The sequence below is a fragment of the Choristoneura fumiferana genome, chromosome 21 (genome assembly GCF_025370935.1).
Source record: "Choristoneura fumiferana chromosome 21, NRCan_CFum_1, whole genome shotgun sequence".
Classification (NCBI taxonomy): Eukaryota; Metazoa; Arthropoda; class Insecta; order Lepidoptera; family Tortricidae; genus Choristoneura; species Choristoneura fumiferana.
Genome location: NC_133492.1, coordinates 12,011,546 through 12,030,880, shown reverse-complemented (window position 1 = coordinate 12,030,880; position 19,335 = coordinate 12,011,546). Strand labels below are relative to the sequence as shown.

At 42.8% G+C, this 19,335-nt stretch overlaps 1 protein-coding gene and 1 pseudogene across 1 annotated transcript; both read right to left on the bottom strand.

Moving 5' to 3' along the window:
- Positions 1-4,541: 4,541 nt before the first annotated feature.
- Positions 4,542-5,815, bottom strand: LOC141439776 (uncharacterized). Its single transcript, XM_074104151.1, has 2 exons — positions 4,740-5,815; positions 4,542-4,580 (listed from the first exon to the last, which is right to left on the bottom strand). Exon 1 carries the CDS (start codon positions 5,201-5,203, stop codon positions 4,793-4,795), a length of 411 nt encoding a protein of 136 aa, XP_073960252.1. The 5' UTR covers positions 5,204-5,815; the 3' UTR covers positions 4,542-4,580; positions 4,740-4,792.
- A 196-nt stretch (positions 5,816-6,011) lies between these two features.
- On the bottom strand, positions 6,012-12,956 carry LOC141439996 (uncharacterized; annotated as a pseudogene).
- Between the last annotated feature and the right edge of the window lie 6,379 nt (positions 12,957-19,335).

Genomic DNA, 19,335 nt, shown 5'->3' with positions numbered 1-19,335 from the left:
TGAATTAAAAGATATTTCACGCCAACAGGTAAGAAAAATAAATTTACTTTTAAAAAAACCTGACAAAGTTATGTAAGGGACTGTTATTGTAACTTGAAACTAAGTACCAACGATTAAATAAAATGGGAGCAAAACTAACCTTTGATCCCATTGAGCCCGTCGAACACATCTATTCAAGCGAATCACACTTCACGAAAATAAGCGCACTAAAACTTAGAACGTGCACCGTACTGTCCCGGAGCGAAGGCACTACTGAACTGAAGTGTACGTACAGGTAACGATACCTCAGAACATCGGCCCCACTCCCGTCCCCGATGCAGCTCTACCGCTGCCACCCCACTGCAACGCCCAGCAAACTCGCGTGTTAGCTGAGGGTTTTTTTTTGTGAAGCTAAGAATATATAATAAAGTACCTGGGTGTTACAATTTTTTTGCAAGACATACCTACTCTTAAGTTATATAGGTACGTATTACGTTATTAGCTGTGGTTATTAGTACTAAGCTCGCCGCAATAAGTTTCAGCTATTTTGAAATGACGTAGATACATACTTACTCAGAAACTTTCTATAGCGGGAAAGTTCATTTTCGTACCTACTGAATAAAATTAAAAGACAAAATCGCATAAAATAAGATAACACACCTTGGTCATCTGTAACAGCTCATGACTGAAACTTGAAAGCTATCTGTTAAGGCAAAGTAAAATAATTTAATTTGAATAAAGAACGTCAATAAAACGACACTATCGGAGAGGTATTTGAAGACCGGATAGTCAAGTGGTCAGAGAACCCAAGTGCGATCAACACATTTTATTAAATCTATTTATTTTAAACGTAAATATTTTTTTAAATAAATTCATTCATCTACTTCTCCTACAGTTCAAACTATATATTACTGAGATTAAGTAACCTCAGCTAAACATTCCTAATCTGATATTATCTTGTCCGCTATCTTTTGTAGCATTTTTTACCTTTTATACAGATATCAATGGTTTTTTTAAATATTGTTATCACATTACTGATATATTAAATCGTTCCTAGTGTAGGTGATTGACATAGTTTATTAAAAAAAACATGACCATAAGGTCGAAATATGTCCTCAAAAGTACGAGGCATGCTGATTTCAGTAGGTATTTGATACATCGGAGCTATGACATGTTGACTCCTTGACGGCCGCGCGCAGAATAGTGGCAAAAAAAATTGTGCCACTTATTTTATAGCAGAGTTCGCTTTCTCGCTCACACAACCTGACATTCTGTGTATTAGAGCGGGAGCGCGGCAATCCGTTGCTAGTTATTTTGCGATCAACTTACTTCACTAAATCTTTTTAATATAAACGTAAATATTTTTTTTATAAATTCGTTCATCTTATTCTTCTACACTTCAATCTATTACGGAGATTCAGTTACCTCAGGTAAACATTCCTAATCTGATAATAAAATATCTTGATCGCTACCTCTTGTATAAATTTTTACCTTTTAATTATACTGATATAAATGGCTTTTTAAAGTATTGTAAACACTTCTAAAAATTTTAAGAACCTTCATGAATTTAAGCAAATCAGATACTGAGATAGGTACTGAAAAAAAATGTATCTCCATTACGTTTAAACAAATATTCTCAGAAGAACACTGTTTAGTCGTCTGTTTAATAGAAACTAGATGTTTACAGAGACGTCGTGTAATGTTCTCAAAAGAACAGTTTTGTTTGTATGTTAGAAACAAGACGATGTTGACACAACGTCGTATGTTCTGAAAAGAACAGTTGTGTTTGTTCGTTTTTTTCCTTGATTATATATAATTCAAGATCAGCAGCAGTTCTTCAAGCATTTTGACGTGTTGAGGTAATCATTGTCGTTGTAAAAACTCATTTCCACACCACCTTTTGAGGTAGAGTTAGCGGCGCGTTTTTTTTAACGTGGTATCCCCAGTAGGCCTAATCCACGGATTCAAAATAAAAGTCAGAGATGTTTCGTCTCCTCTTTCTTCTTTTTAAGCTTTTCTAAAAGCTGGGAACTGATAGGAATGGCCACCTTACAGCTCTGCTGTTTTCGTGGACAAACCGTGGTGACTCGTGCACTGCTGTCAGGTGAAGTCGTCGATTTGGGCTTCCTACGCCAAAGTTCCTCCAGTGGGCCGTTTTGATACAGATAAATCGTATCACACCAAAGCTCGTAGTCCACCGGCCGTATGACATGCCTTTTCCTTCGGCTCTTCATTTTTGCCAGCATTTTACGCTGGAACTCTCCGACTGGTCCGTGGCTATCGTGAGTGTAGGATCGAGGATGTTTTTCTCCAGGCAGCACAACTATTCTACCGCTGAATGGCACGGTCGCTTCAGGTTTCACCATTTTCCTTAGTCGAGCTCGAGGTTTCCAAAATATCGCGCGTACGATCAAAAGTATACTGTAAAAAAAAATGTAAGCAGTCGTATTTATGTACTCCTATGTAAGTACACCTCTCCCGTACGCGACCGAGCGTAGCCACGCCCCCAACCCCACTCCCGGCAAGCTCGCGCCGCGCGCGCGTCTATGCTCAAACTAGACGTGCGGAGTTCTGTTATGTGTGATGTTGTAATTTAAACTAAAACAAATGCACATTATCTAATTATAAACAAAGCCTACAAACACAAATTATGTTTTTCTATGTTTGTTTGTATGTTAGCAACAACGCGTTGTTGATACAATGTCGAATGTTCTGAAAAGAACAGTTGTGTTCTTAAAAGCTGGTAACTGATAGGAATGGTCACCTTACAGCTCTGCTGTTTTCGACGTTTGTGTATTGAAATAAGAAAAATTGTTAGCCCTAAAAAGGGCTTTTGTGGCCCCTAAAAGGGCCGTTTAAAAGTTGACATTGAAATGTCTAAAGAAACGGCGGCGAATAAGGCACATCCTGTCGGTCGCGGTGACGGTCCCTAAGCACCCTGATTAGGTTTCCTTCGCCGTTTTGGCTTTTCCACCGGTTTCCTAGGCTTTCTCGGCCTCAGGTTGTGCCGTACTACTGCCGAGGGTTTTTTCTCTTTTGACGAATGCTCTTTGTACTCATGGACCCATTTTGTAGAGCATTTTTTAAATAATGCCCCGCACGCACGGCACTGAAATGGCCACGACATTATAATTAATAAAATAGGAAATATATATTTTGAACGTCTTTACGAGCGAAACGTCGTGTCGCTTCCGAAGCTGGAACCACAATGAAGTAGCGCGCCTTGCTTCGCTTCGTCGTCACCTCCGTTTGCCGCGTACGGCGCTTCTGATTGGCTGATGTGCATTTGGATCTGCGTGTGCAATGCGATGGAGCAAACCAACCAATAGCCTTTCTGTTTATTGCGTTGTATAATTTTATCGGATTTTCTCTTTTTAATTGTCGGTTGCAATCTTTTTTTACATAAGGGAATCGTTATTTTGATAAAATTATTAGGTGATTGACATTGTTTAAAAAAAACATGATAAGGATAAGATCGAACATGTTCTCAAACGAACAAATCATGCTGATCGCAATAGGTATCCAACACATCGGTGCTACGCACGACGACATGCTTACTCCTTCACGGCCGCGCGAAGAATAATGCCCACTTATTTTTTAAAGCAACGAGATCGGTTTCTCGCTCACACATCCTGTCGTTCTGTGTATTAAAGCGAGAGCGCAGCAATCCGTTTCCCGTTTATAACAGTTTTGTCCGTTCTTTTTTTAATTATTTTATTAATTTTTAATTTTATCTTTTTATAATTCAAGCATTTTGAAGCTTTGACACCATCTTTTGAGGTAGTTAGCGGCGCGTAATAAGTAGGTTAGTAAACTTAACTTTTTCGGACAGTTAATTTCATAGGTAGGTACTTTAGTAAAACGTATGGCAAACACAAATAGAAGCTTAACAAAAATAATCTTACATTAGATCATAATATGAATCAATGAAAAATAAATTGATGAAATTTGTTTCTTAAAGGTATTTCGGCAAAAAGAGACAGTGATAGACAGTGACTTTAATATATAAGTAATTGATAAGAAGAAATAAATGGACCAATACAGATACTTAACTCATTTCCACACCACCTTGCGGTAGAGTTAGCGGCGCGCTTTTTTTATCGTGGTATCCCGGTAGGCCTAATCCACGTGCAATGCACTATTTCAAAATTTAGCGCATTCAACCTCATCTTTGCTGCTCCGAGAAAAACTGAAAAGAACAATAAAAAAAACAATTAATATCTCCCGATTCGATGTTAAATATCTTAATTCAAACACTTTCTTATTCATGTAACGTTAATATGCATAATGTTAAATATTGGTTATATATATAAACAATGTTCTTTAATTATAAACAAAGTAAATGAAGACGAAAATTATTTATATTTTTTTTTTTCTAATGGGATTTCCGTTAAGTCCTAGAATATCGGTACAACTGTCAGACCTAATTAACTATTCATGCGAGCGGAACCGTGAGAAAATTCTAGTCTTAATAGAACTCACCTCTCTCAGAGCAGGACAGTTGAAGAAGTTTGTCTCCGACCTGACAACGCCCGGCTGCACTCAAGACTAGCAAAAACTCGCGTCCTGAGTACACCGTCAACACCGTAAGGTCTGCTGACCTAGAAGCGAAAGTTAACTTTTTTATAGCGACTCACAACTATAACCACAGATAACGACAGGGTAATAAATGACATATAGTCACTGACTTAGAAATAACATGAAGTTAAAATTGGGAAAATAGTAAATAAGGACCGAAATTCAAATAAAAATTTACTCACCTGACTAATGCTGATGCCATCTTGAAGCGGCAGTGAGCATCGCCTACTGACTACTACTGTAACACGTAGTCAGGTTCGTCATCGGCGAGTGCTCCGCGCAGCGAGGCCGGCAGCTCCGGTAGGCGGAACAGTGGGTCCGACAGCGGCGGCAGCTGCAGCGCTTTGCCTGACTTTGTATACAGGCTCTGCGCCGAACACATTTGCGTGACATGCTGAAGCTCATCCTTCATCAAGCATGGTGATGAAGGTTGCTTCAAACTCTCCCAAAGCTTATCGTTAATAGGAGAAACGGAGTGGTATGTTTCTCCTTTTGCAGCTTTTTTCCTCGAATTGCAGCGTTTCGAAGACTTTTTTAATTGCAAAACACGTTTGTGTTGCAAAGGACGAATGGGGTGAGCTTTGCCGCTATCGGGTAGCACGACGAGTGTGCTGCCACTGTTGAGTGATGCTGACTTCGGTGGCATCAGCGCCACTAGCAGCTCCTCGGAGGGGTATTTCACGTCGTAGTAAATACACCTCGAGTCTGCCTTGCATTTCTCTGGGTTTACCACCAGAGGGCCGTACGTCAGGTGGATTCTCTCCGGCTGCGTAGTGTGCTCGAGAAATACGATAATATGCACTTCCGTCGGCACAAACCCGCATTTCCTGACCAGATAAGGCGGTACTTCAAAAACTGGAACAAAAAAAAATTATTATTTTAAAACTGTGATGTTTTCCCAAAACGAAATAAAATAATTAGAGGCTGGGTCTTAACCCCTTAAATTAACAAAATTGAAAAAAAAAACATCATTGAGCTATAGTTCAAAAAGTTCTACATTTAAAAAAATACATGACTATTCATGAATCATGTTCGCTATGGAGGACACAATCAACTTAAGGTAAGTATTTATATACCTAACACTGCGTCCATCGTGCGCCCTCTGGAACTACTTACTTATCCTTTATGGATAAAAGGTAACCTATTTCTGGTCTTGTAAATTGACAAATAAAAAATCATGGCAATTGGTATAGTAGTTTAGGTGTGAAAAGATAACGAATAAACTAACTCGCAATTAAATAAATAGCAAGGATTAAAGATATATTAATGTTGTTAAAATTGTACTGTTATGAATTACAAAATAAATAACGTAGAAATTTTGTAAAATAACGTATAAAGGCATCTTAACGGAACTCACCTCTCTTAGGGTAGGGGAACTTATTCTCGGGTCGCAGCTGGAACACGACTGTTAGGGTCCTACGGGACGTTACCCACAGAAAATCCTGGACTGTAAATTAAGGCTGGTTTAATAGCCGTCTAATAACAATCGATAGGTATAATTAATTTTGGAAACAGATTAAAATAAAATAGAAGATCGTCCAACGGCGGTGGAGATCGTATGGCGAGTGCTCGCTGCCGGTCGGAGCGACGATCGTGACGTCGCCGTGTCGTCCTCCCGCACGCCTCGTCCCGTGCGCAAGTTAAGCCGGTTCTCAACATGCTCCCCGGGTTGAAGTAGAAGGCTTCAAAAATCTGGAAGGGGACAGATATTATTAAATGCCCTCCGAATGGTGCCTCTCCTTGTCTTTATCTCGGCGACTCTAGTGACGCCGTCGCTGCCAGGGTAGAGCTGAATGACTCGTCCTAGGGACCAGAGTAGTGGTGGAAGAGCCCTTTCCTTAATGAGGACAAGCGAGCCCAGTTTCAGCTCCCGAAGTGAAGACTGCCATTTAACCCTTTGCTGCAGGAGATGCACGTACTCCAAAGAGAAGCGGTTCCAAAAATGTTGCTTTAAAAGCTCGATCCTTTTGAAGCGCTCGAGGCGATTGATGTTCGTATCAGTCACTTGTGGATGAGGAATGGACGAAAACGAGCGTCCAATTAAAAAGTGTGCAGGAGTTAGAGCGGATAAATCTGATGGATCAGAGGAGAGTGGGGTAAGAGGACGAGAGTTTAAGACAGCCTCTATTTGAGCGAGGCATGTAGCCATCTCCTCGTAGGTTAAATGAGTGGTTTGAAGTAACCTTTTAAGGTGAAATTTGGTGGAACGCACGCAAGATTCGGCCAAAACATTAAAATGGGGCGTATATGCCGGTACAAACTTAAATTCAATGCCTTCTTGAGCCATCTGACCTTGAAGGTCCGATTGAACTAAAAGTTTCGCTAACTCGTTACAAGTGCCAACAAAAGTTGTGGCATTGTCGGAAGTAATGCTTTGAGGCTTCCCCCGACGAGAAACGAAGCGATTCAAGGCGGCAATGAACGCTTCGCAAGACAACGACGTAACGAGCTCGATGTGACAGGCCTTTACAGAATTGCATATGAAGATTGCCAAATAAGATTTTATAAGTTTGCAACCTCTACCTTTTTTATCGGCTATCAACACTGGCCCAGCGTAGTCGACGCTACAATGTAAAAAGGGATACTCCAGTTCCGTTCGAGAAGCCGGTAACTGGCCCATGATAGGCTGTACAGTTTCAGCTTTATGCCTGAAACATGTAACACATTTGTGAACTATATTTTTCGATAGGTTTTTGCCTCCTAAAGGCCAATAAGTCTGCTTTATATTATTCAACAAAAGCTGAGGCGGGGCATGTAAATATTTTAAATGATAGTGAGCGAAAAGATTTTAGTAAAATGATGCTTACTACATAAAACTATGGGGTGCTTAGTATCGTAACAATAAGAGGAATTTGCTAGCCTACCACCAACACGAATTATATCTTCAGAGTCGATAAAAACACTTAAAGAAATTAATCTATTTTTGTTAGGTATTGCCTTACCAGCTTTTAGAATAGCATATTCTTCAGGAAACATTTCAGATTGAGCTTTACGTATGATTAAATTTAATGAATTTTGAAGGTCCTGAATGGAAAGAAGACCAGTAAATTTTCTGGTAGGATTACGACAGTTGTAAATAAACCTTTGTAAATATGCTATTGTATTTTGTAAGTGAGTTAGTTTAGATTTATTTTTGATTAAGTTAGATATTAAGTCATCCGTGTTAGTTTTATTATCAAGCGCGAAAGAACAAGTAATCAACTCGGGTAGATCGTGTCTCTCGTTTACGTTGGGCATTTTAGGCCAAGTGGATTCAATCTCTGTCAAATAAGTCGGCCCGGACCACCACAATGATGAACAGCTGATGACATCAGCCTTCAGCCCACGAGAAACAAGATCCGCCGGATTGTCCTTCGACGGTACGTAGCTCCACCTTCAGTGCTTTCCTGAATTTCATAAACACGGTTGCGAACAAAGCTTTTGAGATTGGTTGACGGTGTATTCAGCCAACCTAGTACAATAGTAGAGTCACACCAAAATCTACATTTTGTAATCTGTATGGTTAAAGATGTTAATGTTTTATTACACAGCCTTGCAGCCAGCAAAGCTCCGCAAAGCTCTAGGCGGGGAATTGTCGTCGGTTTTATTGGTGCCACCCGACTTTTTGACGTCAAGAGGTGGACCATGATAAGACCTGACTTACTTACAGAACGAACGTACACACAGGCGCCGTACGCCCGCTCCGATGAGTCTGAAAAAATGTGAAGCTCGTGAACAATAGAGTCTTCGCTGAGTACCCAACGAGGAATTTTTAGCTGGTTAAGAAGAGGCAGAGTGTCGGTAAACGAAAACCAGAGCCGTTTTATTTCGTCTGGAACCTCGGTATCCCAAGAACACTGCTCTATCCATAATCTCTGCATTATGATTTTTGCCTCCACGACACATGGGCCCACGAGACCTAGTGGGTCGAATATTTGACTGATGACAGATAAAATGTGACGTTTTGTAATTTTTTCAGGAAGTTCGATATTAATGGAATAACTTAACAAGTCCAAATCTGAAATCCAATTTAATCCTAACGTTTTTGAAGACACCTGTTTATGGGTATTAGAAATATCTAATACATTTTCTGATTGAGGGGAAGAAGGGGATATATTGTCAAGGATTATCTGATTATTGGACCGAAATTTTCGTAAATTGAATTTTGCTGATTTTAATGTGTCAATGATACCTGTACAGAGATTTATGGTACGATCAATAGTTGAAGAACCGCCCAAATAATCGTCGACGTAGAAATCTCGTTGAATAGCCTGTTTAACGTCGTTATTAGGAGCGCTAGCGGCTAAACTAACCAAACACTTTGTGGCTAAGTATGGAGCTGATGCCGTCCCATACGTCACCGTATTAAGAGTGTAAGTTTTTAAGGGTTTTGTTGTGTCATATCGAAAGATGATTTGTTGAAGAGAACGTTGGATGGGGTTAATTTCGATCGCTCTATACATCTTCTCTATGTCGCCGGTTACGACATATCTGTGTTGACGAAAACGCAATAAGATAGAATAAAGATCTTCCTGTACAGTAGGACCGACCATCTGGATGTCATTAAGCGAAATTCCAGAAGAAGAGGCAGCAGAAGCATCAAAGACTGCACGAAGTTTTGTAGTAAGGCTAGACTCACGAATGACACCATGATGAGCTATAAAATAAGAGACCTGTTGAAGACAGCTAGACGAAGGCTCCTTGTTTTCGGTCATGTGACCTAAGTGTTCATATTCACGCATGAACTCCATGTACCTATGTTTGAAGACAGGCTCTCTAGCAAACTTACGCTCTAAAGATAAAAAACGGCACTTTGCTTTTTGAAAGGAATCGCCTAAGACTGAAGGATCATCCTTCAGCGGCATGGTCACTACAAAACCACCGTCATTGTTGCGCGTAGTGTTTGCTAGGAAGCTCTGCTCGCATGCACGTTCCTCAGGAGACAAGGAGTGCTTGGCTGCTACAGTGTCAAGTTCCCAGAAACGCGACAAGTCGGGATTGGGCTCCTCGTTTAAAAAATGACAAACAGAAGATGAAGACGGTGCTTTAAGACGGGCGACGTACCCAGACACCAACCAACCCAGTTTCGTTTCATACAACTTAGGTTGATTCTTACCTAAGTCTATGGAATTGTTACATAAGACGGACCAAAATACGTCAGCCCCGACCAAGATGTCTATGACTGACGGTATATTAAACGAAGGGTCAGCTAGACTTATTCCCATAGGAAGAGGAATATTTTCGATATTTATAAATGAAGACGGTAAAGCTTTGGTGATCTGAGGTAAAATAAGACAGTCGACAGTAAGGCTATAGTCAGAGTAAGACGACTTCATAGTAAGGCTGCAAGACTGTGTAATATAAGAAGTATTATTATTTATACCTGTCACCGTGGAGCTCGCACTGCGTCGCGACAAACCCAGCTTACCGCAGAGCGATTGCGTTACGAAGTTGGCCGTGCTGCCACTGTCGAGCAGCATTCGAGCAGAGTGCGCGGCGCCCGCGCTGTCGATCACTTGCACGAGCGCTGTGAATAGCAAAACGTGCGAAAAAGTAGTAGGCTGTTTTAAGATGCTCGAACTAGCAACATTATTTATGTTGCTAGTCGAAGGAATAGGAGGTTCAGGTATTGATCGAGGCTCATGCAAATGTAAGAGAGTATTATGCCTTTTTTTGCAATATTTACATGGTACAAGATTGCAATTGTTTTCTATATGCCCGGGACGTCCTTATGAATACGGGTTTCAATAGGAAGGGCTCTGAATGTTTCACAGTTAAATAGAAAATTATTTTGATTGCATAGGGGGCATGTAAATATTTTTTTATGGTTTTTATTAAATTGATGGTTTGTTGTTTTTTTGTTATAATTATTTTGATTATTTGTAGCTATAAGTAGATTTGTATTTGTTTTATATGATTCTGATTTATTTAATTTACCTTTACTTTCTTGCAGTGTCTCCAATAGAACTGCTCGGTTGCTAAGAAAGATAGTAAACATTTCTAAAGAAGGTGGATCAGTGAGCGTATTTCTGTATTCTTCCCATACTCTATGAGTGACACTATCAAGTTTTTCGGCCATCATGTGAATTATTAACGTGTCCCAATGCTCAGTAGGTTGATCTAAAGTAGACAATGCACGGAGATTTTTATTTGTGACATCAATAATGTGTCGTATAGACGAATATGATTCGTTGCGCATAGGCTCAACGTTAAAAAGTTCTCTGACGTGATTATTTACTAGCAACCTCTTATTGTCGTACCTACTGCACAACAATTGCCAAGCGGATTCATAATTTTCGGATTTGAAATCTAAGTTATCGATGACAAGTAAGGCGCTCCCTTTTAAGGAAGCACGAAGGTAATGCAATTTATTAATGCTATCGATGTCTTGTCTCGAATGAATTAAGGAGGTGAACGTGTCCCTAAACTCGAGCCAGTATTGATAGTGACCATTAAAGACGGGTAAATCAATTTTTGCCAATCTAACACAATTGTTTTTAAAAGCGCTTGCCTGAGCATCCTCGTAGCCCGATACGTCGAGCGCGTCGCGGCGCGGGGTACGCGCGCCGCGCGCGCCGCCGCCACCAGCTAGTGGTACTGGGCCTCAAACTGCTCGCGCTCCACTGCCTCTCTATCGGGTTCATCCGAAAGCATTTCGATGTCGCCCTGTAATTTATCAAATTCCGCGTATAAGGCATCGAATTTACTAAACCGACTTTCCAGTTCCAGCAGTTGTAAGCTACTAGGTTCTTTGCAGGTTTTAAAGACCTTAACGTAGTTACTAAAAATCGTAAGCTTTGATTTCATACAGCTGCGTTTTTTAATCATCTTTTCGTCAGCCATAATAGCGGTTAGCAACAAGGTGAAATGAACTGCGCAAGAAAAATACTATTTAAGATGAATGCAATAAAGTGCAATAACCTATGAGGTGAGAACAAAGAATCAGCTGCGTAAGCGACTTGAAGCCACCGGCCGGCTAGATCGGGAAATAATAAGAAGCGATAGATTGGCGTAAACAAGTTCCCGTTATTCGAGATTTGCGCTTTGTGCAAATATATGCTTTATTATTGAAACGATTGTATTGAATTTGCTTTGAATAAGCTGGAAGAATAAATAAATTTGATATTAAATGCAAGTTTTGCTATAAAGGTTTAAAATATGAATAATACGGTTTAATGAAATAAAAGTGAAATGCGAAAGTGCGTAAAAGTGCTCATTGAAATAGAAGCTGTTTGAAGTTCAGGCATATAAGGGGAATTTTGATACCACAAATTTTCGATGAAGAGGGAAGGATAGACAGGAAAAAATGGAACGAACTTACTCGATTGCCCAATCCGTCCACAAGTGAGATATTCCTCTTCTCCAAAAGGTTCCTTCTAGTTGAAGATGACTCGAACATTCGATGGGTCCAAAGTCCGTCGTGCGGTCGACCTCCGAGCGACCTCCGTGGCGCTTTTGTCTTTCGGCGGGTGTGGTTGCTCCTCGAATTACCCACAACAGGATAGATGGAGATGATCTTGAAGTGCGCTTCGACTGCTGAAGACCACAACTGAAGAGCTTCGAGACGCGGACGTCGCGGCGGGAAAATTTTTTAATCGAAAGATCAGACGGTGAGAATCCTAAAGGACCAATGTTAGGGTCCTACGGGACGTTAAATAAAATCGTGGACTGTAAATTAAGGCTGGTTTAATAGCCGTCTAATAACAATCGATAGGTATAATTAATTTTGGAAACAGATTAAAATAAAATAGAAGATCGTCCAACGGCGGTGGAGATCGTATGGCGAGTGGTCGCTGCCGGTCGGAGCGACGATCGTGACGTCGCCGTGTCGTCCTCCCGCACGCCTCGTCCCGTGCGCAAGTTAAGCCGGTTCTCAACAACGACCTTGAGCACGAACGCGGCGGTGTCAGCGCCGGCGACGCCGCGCACCCATACGCGCCACTCCTGCGCAGCCGCGTGACCCGGCGCCGCCCGCCGCGGCTCGCACGCGTACCCCACCTCGAGCCAAACGCGCGCGCTCAACTGACAAACACACAAACATGGCTTGAATATTTAACAGGAAATACTACCTTAAGAAAAATAGAAAATTAAATCAGTAACACGCTAAACAAACAAACACAATGCCGGTAGTGCTATACTTCCAAAAATACAAGCGATCTTAGCTACCATAAAATAAAACATTACATTTGATTTTAGCAACTAAAATTTATAATGAATGAATTAAAAGATATTTCACGCCAACAGGTAAGAAAAACGAAAACTATGTAATTGTAAATTTACTTTTGAAAAAACCTGACAAAGTTATGTAAGGGACTGTTATTGCAACTTGAAACTAAGTACCAACGATTAAATAAAATGGGAGCAAAACTAACCTTTGATCCCATTGAGCCCGTCGAACACATTGGACTGACGAATGCCATTATTCAAGCAAATCACACTTCACAAAAATAAGCGCACAAAAACATAGAACGTGTACCGTACTGTCCCGGAGCGAAGGCACTGCTGAACTGAAGTGTACGTACAGGTAACGATACCTCGGAGCATCAGCCCCACTCCCGTCCCCGATGCAGCTCTACCGCTGCCACCCCACTGCAACGCCCGGCAAACTCGCGTGTTAGCTGAGGATTTTTTTTTTGTGCAGCTAAGAATATATAATAAAGTACCTGAGTGTTACAATTTTTTTGCAAGACATACCTACTCTTAATTTATATAGGTACGTATTACGTTATTAGCTGTGGTTATTAGTACTAAGCTCGCCGCAATAAGTTTCAGCTATTTTGAAATGACGTAGATACATACTTACTCAGAAACTTTCTATAGCGGGAAAGTTCATTTTCGTACCTACTGAATAAAATTAAAAGACAAAATCGCATAAAATAACACATCCTTGTCATCTGTAACAGCTCGTGACAAAGTAAAATAATTTAATTTGAATAAAGAACGTCAATAAAACGACACTATCGGAGAGGTATTTGAAGACCGGATAGACAAGTGGTCAGACGCGATCAACACATTTTATTACATCTATTTATTTTAAACGTAAATATTTTTTTAAATAAATTCATTCATCTACTTCTCCTACAGTTCAAACTATATATTACTGAGTTTAAGTAATCTCAGCTAAACATTCCTAATCTGATATTATCTTGTCCGCTATCTTTTGTAGCATTTTTTACCTTTTATACAGATATCAATGCCTTATTTAAATATTGTTATCACAATTACTGATATATTAAATCGTTCCTAGTGTAGGTGATTGACATAGTTTATTAAAAAAAATATGACCATAAGGTCGAAATATGCCCTCAAAAGTACGAGGCATGCTGATTTCAGTAGGTATTTGATACATCGGAGCTATGATGACATGTTGACTCCTTGACGGCCGCGCGCAGAATAGTGGCATCGCTGGTCGTCTCACACGCCTCCCCTCTCCACGGGGGGGTGTGGGGGGGGACTTATCAGTGCTTTGCACTTTGAGTCGGCTGCTTTCGCGACCCATTCTGGGTCGGTCTCGGTAGACTACCTAATGGTGTCTTAAAAAGCCTCTCTGCGGCGATGGCCCGATTAGCCCTTCCGGGCGTAGCGGGCATCTGCCTGTCTGCGGCTGTTTCCCCGTTCTGCCGTTCGTCGGCGTGACGGGGACGATGGCCTCTCAGCGGCTTTGTGGATAACGACAAACGTTGCCGACTATGGTTGCCAGCAACATTTGCCGTTGGTCGCTCTTAGCCGAGATTTTGCTGCGATGTCGCAGTGGCTGCGTCGCGCTCCTGCGCGAGGACTTCTAAGTAGCCTTGCCGCATGTGCTCTGCCTCCTCTCGGCTATCGGTGAATACGTAGTAAAATTCTACGTCCTCCCTCGATGGTAGTTGGCGGCGTCTTGCGGCTGGCTTGCCGGTGGCTTCTGGCTCTTGCTCCTCAACGTCGAGTGCGGCTGCTTCATCAGCTGTCTCATCGGTTGGCTCTTCGTCCGATTCGTAGGCTGGCTCTGGCTCGTGCTCTGACTCGTGGTCCGACTCGGGCTCTGGTTCTGGCTCTGGGGTGGTTGACTGTTGCGGGGTCGCCCTCCTCCTTGCGGATTTGGACTTCCTCCTCCCAGCCCTCCTCCTGGGTGGCTTCCCCCTTGCTACGGGGTTGTTGCCTCGCGCCATCAGCGACGGCGACGAGGGGTCTGCGTCGACTTGGGCAGTGACTGCTGGTTGCTCTGGTGCGTGGTGCTTCGGTGTGCGAGTCAAAATTCCCGCCTTCTTGCTCCGCGCTTCTTTGCGGAACACCGGGCACCCCACGTGGTTTGCCGGATGGGGGCCCCCGCAGTTCGCGCAGGTGGCTGGCTCCTCCCGGGGTCTCTGGCACTCCCGCGCCGCGTGCGGTCCTCCGCAGCGAACGCAGGCTAAGTTGCGGTGGCAACACTCCGACGAGTGTCGGAACGCTTGGCAGCGGTGGCATTGGGCGGGGCGTTCCTTGCCCCTCCAGGCTTCAATGTGAATGCCGGGCATATACAGCAGCTCGCGCACGCTGTATATGCCGGCATTGTCGGCGGCTGTCCCTGCGATCTGGGCGAAGTACACGCACCCGGCTCTGCCGCTCTTGGCGCGGATGCATTTGATGTACCCGGCGTTGAATCCCAGGCTGTGTAGGGCGGCTCTGATGTCCGTCGGGTCCGTTGTAGGCGGCAGCCCGCGGATGGCGATCTTCATCATGACTTCTTCCCTCGGCGAGTAGCGATACCAAACCACCCGCGGGTCAGTCTGCTTCGCTTCCGCCAGGTAGTCCGCGACCACCTGGTACTCGACGCTGCTCTTTGGGTTGAAGCGCACCCCGTCGCCGCAGGGCGCCGCCTTGGGTGCCTGGCCCAGTTCCCTCGCTATTGCAGCAAGGTGGCGGGGCCAGTCAGGCAGGGCCTCGGCGATCAGGGGTGGGAATCTTCCTTTCTTCGTCTCGGGTGGCTGTTTCATTGCTGTCGCTTTTGCGTGTGGCGGCGACGACTGCTGTTGCAGCTTCTTGGCGGCCGCCTGTGAGTACGACACAGGCGGCGTTGGCGGCGGCGCGGGAGGCTGCGGCGGCCTCTGACTGTGGCAGCACTTGGGCGGGGTCTGCAGCGCGTTGCCAGTTCCTCGCGACCTCTCGTTACTCGAGGCCTGGTACTGTGGCTGTGGCTTCGGCGGCTGTGGCTGTGGCGGCTGTGGCTGTGGCGGCTGTGTGGCGACTTTCGGGACTTTTTTGTCCTCGGGCGGCGGCGTTTGTTTGTCCCCAGAAATTTTCGCTTCCTGGAGACTCAGGTAGGTCTGGATCCACTGCGTTAACCCCTGCGAGAAGCGAACCCCCACCTCGCTCAATCGGATGATCGTGATCGTATCATGATCAAGATCAGTCCGCGGCGAAGGAGGGACGCCGCTCGCAAAGTAAGGCAGCGAATCCAGAGTTGTGAAGCTCGAAGTTGCTCTTGATGCGTCATCGGAGTGCGTGGGTAGCTTTAATTCTTCGCCGGAGAAACTACCCTCTTCTTCGAACGCTGAATCTTCTTGCACGAAGTGCCTTGGCTTCTTGTCTTCGAATGTGGGTAGGTCGATTTCTTGACGAGACCAACTACCCACATTCTCAAATTCCTCCAAGTCGAGGTCGAGGCTTCGGAGTGGGTGAATTACGCCGCGCGGGGGGCGGCTACCCAATGCGGCGGCATCTGGTGTGGATGTTGCGGGTATTCGCTCACCTTTCGGTTTGCGTCTACCCGCGCGATCCTTAGGCTCCATTGCGCGGAGCGGCTTCGCGGCGGTCGGCGTGACGTGCGTCGCTAGTGTGTCGGGGCCCGCATTCCTAGCCCGGGGCTTCCGCTTGAACGGGACCGGGTTTAGAGCGCAGGCGGCTCCGACACAAGGTGCGTGTGTGGTGGCGATCCCCGCCGACGAAGTCGGGCGCAATCGCGGAGTCTTTCTCCCAGAGAAAGTGCGCGATTTGCAGAGAGTGGGTGCATGGGCGACCGAGCACGTTGGAATCGGAGATCCGTAGGCACACCGAGGCGATCCTCAGAATAGTGGCAAAAAAAATTGTGCCACTTATTTTATAGCAAAGAGTTCGCTTTCTCGCTCACACATCCTGTCATTCTGTGTATTAGAGCGAGAGCGTGGCAATCCGTTGCCAGTTATTTGCGCTCAACTTACTTCACTAAATCTATTTATTATAAACGTAAATATTTTTTTTAATAAATTAGTTCATCTTATTCTTCTACACTTCAATCTATTACGGAGATTAAGTTACCTCAGGTAAACGTTCCTAATCTGATAATATCTTGATCGCTACCTCTTATATAAATTTTTACCTTATAATTATACTGAAGTAAATGGCTTTTTAAAGTATTGTCAACACTTATAAAATTTTTATGACAACTTTCATGAAATTGAACAAATCAGATACTGAGATAGGTACTGAAAAAAAAATGTACCTATCTCCATTCCGTTTAAACAAATATTCTCAGAAGAACACTGTTTAGTCGTCTGTTTAATGGAAACGAGATGCTTACAGAGACGTGTAATGTTCTCAAAAGAACAGTTTTGTTTGTATGTTAGCAACAAGACGTTGTTGATACAATGTCGAATGTTCTGAAAAGAACAGTTGTGTTCTTAGAAGAACACTTACAGAGACGTCGTGTAATGTTCTCAAAAGAACAGTTTTGTTTGTATGTTAGAAACAAGACGTTGTTGACACAACGTCGAATGTTCTGAAAAGAACAGTTGTGTCGTTCGTTTTTTCCTTGATTATATATGTCAAGATCAGCAGTAGTTCTTCAAGCATTTTGAAGCATCAAGGTAATCAACGTCGTTGTAAAAACTCATTTCCACACCACCTTTTGAGGTAGAGCTAGCGGCACGTTTTTTTTAACGTGGTATCCCCAGTAGGCCTAATCCACGGAGTCAAAATAAAAGTCAGAGGTCACTCGTCTCCTCTTTCTTCTTTTTAAGCTTTTCTAAAAGCTGGGAACTGATAGGAATGGCCACCTTACAGCTCTGCTGTTTTTGACGTTTGTGTATCGAAATAATAAAAATTGGCAGCCCTAAAAAGGGCTTTTGTGGCCCCCTAAAAGGGCCGTTTAAAAGTTGACATTGAAATGTCAAAAGAAACGGCGGCTAATAAGGCACGTCCTGTCGGTCGCGGTGACGGTCCCTAAGCACCCTGATTGGGTTTCCTTCGCCGTTTTGGCTTTTCCACCGGTTTCCTAGGCTTTCTCGGCCTCAGGTTGTGCCGTACTACTGCCGAGAGTTTTGTTGAAGAATGCTCTTTGTACTCATGGACCCATTTCGTAGAGCATTTTTTTAATAATGCTCCGCACACACGGCACTGAAATGGCCACGACATTTTAATTAATAAAATAGGAAATATATATTTTGAGCGTCTTCACGAGCAAAACGTCGTGTCACTTCCGAAGCTAGAACCACACTGAAGTAGCGCGCCTTGCTTCGCTTCGTCGTCACCTCCGTTCGCCGCGTACGGCGCTTCTGATTGGCTGATGTGCATTTGGATCTGCGTGTGCATTGCGATGGGGCAAATCAACCAATAACCTTTCTGTTTATTGCGTTGTACAATTTTACCGGATTTTTCTCTTTTTAATTGTCGGTTGCAATTTTTTTTTACAGAAGGGAATCGTTATTTTGATAAAATTATTAGGTGATTGACATTGTTTCAAAAAAATCATGATAAGATCGAACATGTTCTCAAACGAACAAATCATGCTGATCGCAATTTACGGAGATTCAGTTTCCTCAGGTAAACATTCCTAATCTGATAATATCTAGATCGCTACCTTTTGTATCAATTTTTACCTATATCGATATCGATGGCTTTTTAAAGTATTGTAATCACTTTTACCTACATATTTTTAGACAACTTTTATGAATTTGAACCAATCAGATACTGAGACTGAGATAGGTACTGAAAAAAAAAAATCTCCATACGTTTATATTTATCTTTTCATTTATTCTAGCCCTGTCCATGCATCTTCGAACTTTCATATCTGATTATTTATAGGTATACCTCCGCCGTTAATATTAATAAGTATATAAGTAATGTATGTAAATAATAACAAATAATATTGTAATGTCGTAATTGTAGGCGCTGTATATAAAATGTCCCTGGTGCCAAATGAACCGATGCCGATATTAGATAAAAATAAAATTAACATGTGATACGTAGGCAGAAGAAGTGTTATTTAAACTTAACAAACCTACATGTTTTTCAAACTTTTAACCTTATTATAAGTGAGATAAAGTTGATTTTAATTTGAGCTTTAATTTTGATTTAATACTCTTTTCATCTAAACGCGCGAATATGACGGGGCGGTGCCTGAGCAATAACAGACAATGTATCTTCAATTTGTCTATGTCGCGCTCGCTTACAATTCGAAAAGCTAAAATAATCTTTATTCGTCACCATAATCACAATTAAATTAATGGTCGCCATTACCATGTCATGCTGCAGATGAATGCAACGTCGGGGACAATGACTCAACGGGGTCACCCCGTTTTGACATTAAATTAGTTTAAAATAGTATTCATTAAATGTATGTTAGTCTGTAAGATATTTATTAGAGATGTGCCGATCATGACTTTGGCCGACTAGCCGACTAGCCGATTAGTCGGTTGTAAAGAAGCCGACTAATCGGCCGACTAGTCGGCCAAGCCGATCACAACTTCGGGGATTTCCGCGACGCTTTGTTAACCAGCTGATTTGGGCGCAAGTCGCATTCGACGCCTGTACTGTAAGCGTGTCGGAACCTGTTTATTTTATTTTATTCGTATTATTTTATTTCTA

What these genes read in the sequence shown, in the direction of transcription:
- LOC141439776 (XM_074104151.1), bottom strand. Translation starts at nt 5,203, where the DNA reads ATGCCACCGAAGTCAGCATCACTCAACAGTGGCAGCACACTCGTCGTG.